We start from the raw sequence: 6,603 nt of genomic DNA, 5'->3' as shown, positions 1-6,603 counted from the left end.
TGTATGTGTAAATGGTAAATGGGTTATACTTGTATAACACTTTTCTACCTTTTTTTAAGGAACTCAAAGCGCTTTGACACTATTTCCTGTATTTTTTTCGTTTTATTTTTATTGACATCCAGCATCAGACATTCCTATCCATTACATCATATTCACATACATCATATATCTGTTGTATGCCCTAAATGTCAAAATATTTTTTGTTTATATCCCAACCATACCACCCACCCCCCAAACCCCCAAAAAGAAAAAAACCGCAAAAAAAACCAAAGTAATATCTACAAATACTATAATTAATAAACAAAAAAGAAATAATAATACATTAATAATAATAATAATCAGAAATAAAATAAAATATAAACAGATACATACATACATATATATACACACACACACTTATATAAATATATATATATATATATATATATATATATATATATATATATATATATATATATATATATATATATATATATATATATATATATTACACATACATGTAGGGTGTAATCCTTTTTTCTTTTTCTTTTTTATAAGCAATCACTAATTTTTCGAATTAGTGATTGGACTGCTTAAAAAAAAGAAAAAAAATTACTCCCTTGACACTATTTCCACATTCACCCATTCACACACTGATGGCGGGAGCTGCCATGCAAGGCGCTAACCAGGACCCATCAGGAGCAAGGGTGAAGTGTCTTGCTCAAGGACACAACGAACGTGACGAGGATGGTAGAAGGTGGGGATTGAACCAGCAACCCTCAGATTGCTGGCACGGCCACTCTCCCAACTTCGCCACGCCGTCCAGTCTTGTGTCTTTAAAAGGCGGAGCCTGTTCAAAAGTAGAGCCTTATTTCCACTTTATTTAGTTAGAATTACTGCAGTTCTCCTGAGTTGTAATAATAAATTGAGTAATCGTAAAAGACTGTTTATTTTGTATCCTTGTTGATATGCTAGCATCCTTAAATATAAACCATTTTCACATTAAACTAATCTGGCTGTAAGCAGGCTACTGTATGAATTACTCTGATGAATGTAATTGACTTTTATTGTGTTACCTAAAAGAAACAATTTTAAATATCTGGCATATGCAGTTGAGACGTTTCATGAGAGCAGAGTGTGTGTATGTGCCTTTTAAAAGGAAAAGTAGAGACTTATTTCCACTTTATTTAGTTAGAATTACTGCTGTTCTCCTGAGTTCTAATAATAAATTGAGTAATCGTAAAAGTCTATTTTTGTATCCTTGTTGATATGCTAGCATACTTAAATATGAAAGATGTTCACATTAAACTAATCTGCCTGTAAGCAGGCTAGTGTATGAATTACTCTGATAAATGTAATTTACTTCTATTGCGTTACCTAAAAAACAATTTCAAATATCTGGCATATGCAGCTGAGATGTTTCATGAGAGCAAAAGTAGAGTCTTATTTCCTCTTTATTTAGTTAGAATTACTGCAGTTCTCCTGATTTGTAATAATAAATTGAGTAATCGTAAAAGTAAATTTTTGTATCCTTTTTGATATGCTACCATATTTAAATACAAACGATTTTCACAAACTAATCTGGTTGTAAGCAGGCTACTGTATGAATTACTCTGATGAATGTAATTTACTTTTACTGCGTTACCTAAAAGAAACAATTTCAAATATCTGGCATATGCAGTTGAGACGTTTCATGAGAGCAGAGTGTGCATATGTGCCTTTTAAAAGAAAAAGTAGAGCCTTATTTCCACTTTAAGTTTTTTTGTTGGTATTTAAATTTCAGAACACCCCTCTTTAAAATTGCTTTTTTTTTTTTTTTTACAGGTGTACCTAATGTACAGACAATAACAAACAATATGTTGTGTGCATGGTTGAGATGTGCTTTGCCGTATAAAAAAAAGCCCCGATTGTGTTCTTGCAGGTGACTATAATTGGCTACACTCTGGGCATCCCTGACGTCATCATGGGCATCACCTTCCTGGCAGCGGGCACCAGCGTGCCGGACTGCATCGCCAGCCTCATCGTGGCTCGCCAAGGTGATGTCGTCGCCAACATTTAGAACCTGTCCGACAACAACATGTCCGACCTGTCTCGCCTTGCAGGTCTGGGAGACATGGCCGTGTCCAACACTATTGGGAGTAACGTCTTTGACATCCTGGTCGGACTCGGGGTCCCCTGGGCTATTCAAACCATGTGTGTGGACTACGGATCCGAGGTCCGTTATGTTTTGTTGTGCTCTGATCGTGTCGTTATTTGAACACCGAGTTGGCATGGTCGACATTTTTGTTCCGTTCCAGGTGATGATCAACAGTCGGGGACTTTTGTATTCAGTGGTGCTTCTGCTGGGCTCTGTGGCCCTCACAGTGAGTTCTTCTTTCTATAATAACCACGTTTAACCTTCTACACATGCAAGTTAAATTGCAAGGCAGATGTAGTCGGGAAGAAAATGGAATTAAAGGTACAAAGTTATGTCTCTGAGGTGTACAGCTTCACAAGATTTAAGTGGACTCCGACTTAAACAAGTTGAAAAACTTATTCGGGTGTTACCATTTAGTGGTCAATTGTACGGAATATGTACTGTACTGTCCAATCTACTAATAAAAAGTTTCAATCAATCAAACAATTGGCTGAAAATGTTAGCATGCTAGCATGTGTCAAGCACCAAGTCATATACATCTGAGGTTTACCGCTAAAAAATTGGCTAAGAAAATTCAGCATGCTAATGTTAGTATAGTATCACGTTAATGTTAGCTTGCTAACAGTTAGCATGTTTGAAAGTACCAGGTTATATGACTGAGATGTACAGCTCTAAAATTCACAAAAAAAATGCTACTATGCTAATGTTAGCATAATAGCATGTTGTTAGCTTGTTAACAGTTAGCAAGTACCAAGTTCTATACATCTGAGGTTTACCGCTAAAAAATTGGCTAAGAAAATTAGCTTGCTAATGTTAGTATAGTATCAAGTTAATGTTCGCTTGCTAACAGTTAGCATGTTTGAAAGTACCAAGTTATACGACTGAGATGCACAGCTATAAAATTGGCTAAAAATGTTACTATGCTAGTAATAGCATAGTAGCATGTTGTTAGCTTAACAGTTAGCATATGTTAAGTACCAAGTTATATACATCTGAGGTTTACCGCTGCAAAATTGGCTAAGAAAATGAGTATCCTAATGTTAGTATAGTATCAAGTTAATGTTAGCTTGCTAACAGTTAGCATGTTTGAAAGTACCAGGTTATATGACTGATGTACAGCTATAAAATTCACAAAAAATGCTACTATGCTAATATTAGCATAGTAGCATGTTGTTAGCTCGATAGCAGTTAGCATGTGTTAAGTACCAAGTCCTATACATCTGAAGTTTACCGCTGCAAAGTTGGCTAAGAAAATTAGCATGCTAATGTTAGTATAGTATCAAGTTAATGTTAGCTTGCTAACAGTTAGCATGTTTAAAAGTACCAGGTTATATGACTCTGAGATGCACAGCTATAAAATGTGCTAAAAATTTTACTATACTAATGATAGCATAGTAGCATGTTGTTAGCTTAACAGTTAGCATGTGTTAAGTACCAAGTCCTATACATCTGAGGTTTACCGCTGCAAAATTGGCTAAGAAAATTAGCATGCTAATGTTAATATAGTAGCAAGTTAACGTGAGCTTGCTAACTGTTAGCTTGTTTGAAATACCACGTTATGTCTGAGGTGTACGACTTCATGATTGGCTAAAAAAAGTTAGCACGCTAACATGATAAAAAATGTGTCAAGTACCAAGTTATGACTCTGTGTACAGCTACAAAATTGGCTAAAAATATTAGCATGCTAACAGCTAGCTTTTTTTCAAATACCAAGTTCTTTGTCTGAGGTTTACTGCTGCAAAATTGGCAAAAAAATAAATAGCATGCTAATGTTAGTATAGTAGCATGTTAACGTTGGCTTGATGACAGTTAGCCTGTTTGAAATACCACGTTGTGTCTCTGAAGTGTACGACTTCAAGATTGGCTAAAAAAAAAGTTAGCATGCTAATAGTTAGCATGTGGGAAGTACCAAGTTATATGACTCTGAGGTGTACAGCTACAAAATTAAAATTAACATTTGATTAATCTATTTTATGGAACTGCCCTATTTGAACCTTTACATTATGGTTAGTGTAAAAACGAAAATATAGGAACACATTTAACCCTAATAAAGCAAATACTTTACTGCGATTAATCACCATTGGAAATTCTGATGCAAAAATGAATTAATTTGTAACTTTGTGTTGTGACCATGCACAGGTTCTCGGGATTCACCTGAACAAGTGGAGGCTGGACCCCAAGCTGGGCATCTACGCCTTGCTTCTGTACGCCGTCTTCCTCTGCTTCTCGGTCATGATCGAGTACAACGTCTTCACCTTCGTCAACCTGCCCATGTGCTTCGAGGACTAACGCAGCCAGGACACCCCCCACCCCCCGAAAAAAGCTCCCAAACTCCTCCTCCTCGGACCTATCTCTCTCCCCTCGTATTGTTCAGTCCCACGTTTGTCCACCGGGTGGCACACTTGAGCCGTGTCCCCTGGCTACGGACCGACGGCAGGGGGCGGACCTTCATGCTGGTTCGGGGCCTTGCCTGTTCCTGCGGGTTTTTTTTGTCCAAATCTTTCCACTTCGCATGTCTCCAGACCCGTCTTTTCGCGTCACACCACGGAAGAATCCTCAAAAAGGTTTACCGAGAACTCCAGGACCCAAAGAGACAAGCACACTTTATTTTTCTTTAAGACCCCCCCTGGAGGCGGGCCTTGTCTTTGGCAGCTCCAGCATGGACTTCACTGTCCTGGCATGACCTGTGACGCCAGGAATTAAGACACTCTCCGACTCTTAAATCACCTGCAACTTTTGTTTTCTCACCTTTTTTTTTTGATTGCAAAAAAAACCAAACTTGAAGCTCGTTTTTTTTCATAGATACGAGCGACCACAGGGGGGCGCTGTCGTCATTCAGCCATGGCTTCTGTTGCACTTTTCCATGCAGAGGCGGAGCTTGACTGTCTGCTATTGCGTCCTACGGCCAGCAGAGGGTGCCAAACCCAGCATTAGTCAGTCATCAGGGACAGCACCAGGGGGCGCTACGGTCTTGAATTTGCGGTGGTATGTAGATACTGCACTTTAACACTCATTCTCAATCAACTAGTGCTTCCTTCTCTGAGTGTGTGTGTTGTCAGAGTGTGTGTGTGTGTGTGTGTGTGTGGCCCCACGCTTGTTGAATCTATACCATGAGCACACCCGCCTCTTGTCTGCAGTGCATGCTGGGACGTTAAATGCAGTACCGCCCCCACCCACCCCAAACTTTCGAAGCACAGCAAAGGAAAAAAAATAAAAATGCTGATTGCTCCCGGTGCATCTCTAGTTTTACACAGACACACACACACACACACACACAAAACAAACAAAAATGGAATAAATCGGCAGCTACACAATAATTTGTTGCTAAAATGCGAGAAAAGGAGCCGAGGTCTGGTGGGTGTGGGGGCGTGAATATTTGAATTTATGCAATTTATGCAATCTTAATGTAACGTGTGTGCGCGAGAGAGAGAGTGACACGAGAGGCCCTGCCAGGTCGCCATGACGATGTTGTCCCGTCCAGTACTACTGTGTGAGCTCACAGGTTGTTGTTTTTGTTTGTTTGTTTTTGTTTTTGTTTTTGTGATTGCTGTTGAACTGAGCCAAAGGTGGGACTTTTCTGGAAAAACATGGCCTCGCAGGAAGTCTTTTTTTTTTTTTTTTGCATCCGAAAGCTGGAGTTTCTCTATGATTTTTTTTTGGGGGGGGAAGGGGGACTCTGTCACTTTAAGAGAGGGGCCTGCATGAGAGCACTTAAGGACAAACAAAGTTGGACCCCCTTAAGATGCTCCTCTGTAGATACACTTTATACACCTGCTCTTTATCTTTCTTGCCGGATGAGTTTTTTTTTTTCCACCCACCCCCCGCCCCGCAGAGGACAGGAAAAAGAAGAGAAAGTGTACAAAAGCAAGCACGCACACGTCGAGGAACGCTGACCGCCAGGAGTTTTTTCTTTGAACGCGACCTGATGCACTGTGAGCTCAATGTGATGTGGCAGTTGTTGTCGAGAATTAAAAAAAAAAAAAAAAGATATATATTTAATGTAAAGTTAGTTACTTAAAAAAATATATATACTGTATAACTTATATGAATGTATTGTCTTGCTATACTGGACATATCCAACCAATGCATTTTAATGTAAAGCAATAATGTGAAGAAAAAAAAATAAAACGGCAAAATTGTTCCTGTTTGTTTTTAAGATCAAACTATTGAGGTTGTATTCCGCACACTACGCAAAGGTGCTTTTATTTCCCCCCTCATGTTTTACAAGTGATGGGGAAGTGAGCGTGTGGCACACTTACTAGCTGCACTGGCATGCTTTCCTAAAAGCGTCTACTCGATTAAACATCTTTTTGAGCTGTAAATAAAATGGTTAGCAAATATATATTTGTGTTTTTATACCAATAACTGTCAGGTTCAAACACTGATGACATCTATTAAACAAGACAAGAAGCAAAGAATCAAACAGAGGCAGAATTAAATTTGGACTCAATTGAAAAGAGACGCCATTGACCTGTAACCTCTTACAG

The 6,603-nt window shown here is 38.7% G+C and overlaps 1 protein-coding gene across 2 annotated transcripts in view; it reads left to right on the top strand.

Annotated features, from left to right (window-relative positions):
- The window catches only part of slc24a4b (solute carrier family 24 member 4b), a 131,875-nt gene extending 125,620 nt beyond the window's left edge, over nt 1–6,255 (top strand). For both annotated transcript variants that reach the window (XM_061987056.2, XM_061987055.2), the window contains exons 14-17: nt 1,901–2,015; nt 2,082–2,194; nt 2,277–2,342; nt 4,256–6,255. In XM_061987056.2, coding sequence (XP_061843040.1) covers nt 1,901–2,015; nt 2,082–2,194; nt 2,277–2,342; nt 4,256–4,405 — 444 coding nt within the window. In that variant the 3' untranslated portion in view covers nt 4,406–6,255. The remainder of the gene's footprint in view (nt 1–1,900; nt 2,016–2,081; nt 2,195–2,276; nt 2,343–4,255) is intronic.
- Nucleotides 6,256–6,603: the final 348 nt, after the last annotated feature.

This window comes from Nerophis lumbriciformis, linkage group LG26 (genome assembly GCF_033978685.3).
Source record: "Nerophis lumbriciformis linkage group LG26, RoL_Nlum_v2.1, whole genome shotgun sequence".
Lineage (NCBI taxonomy): Eukaryota > Metazoa > Chordata > Actinopteri > Syngnathiformes > Syngnathidae > Nerophis > Nerophis lumbriciformis.
The sequence above is the reverse complement of the archived record's forward strand: the minus strand, read 5'-3'. Positions and strand labels throughout refer to the sequence as shown.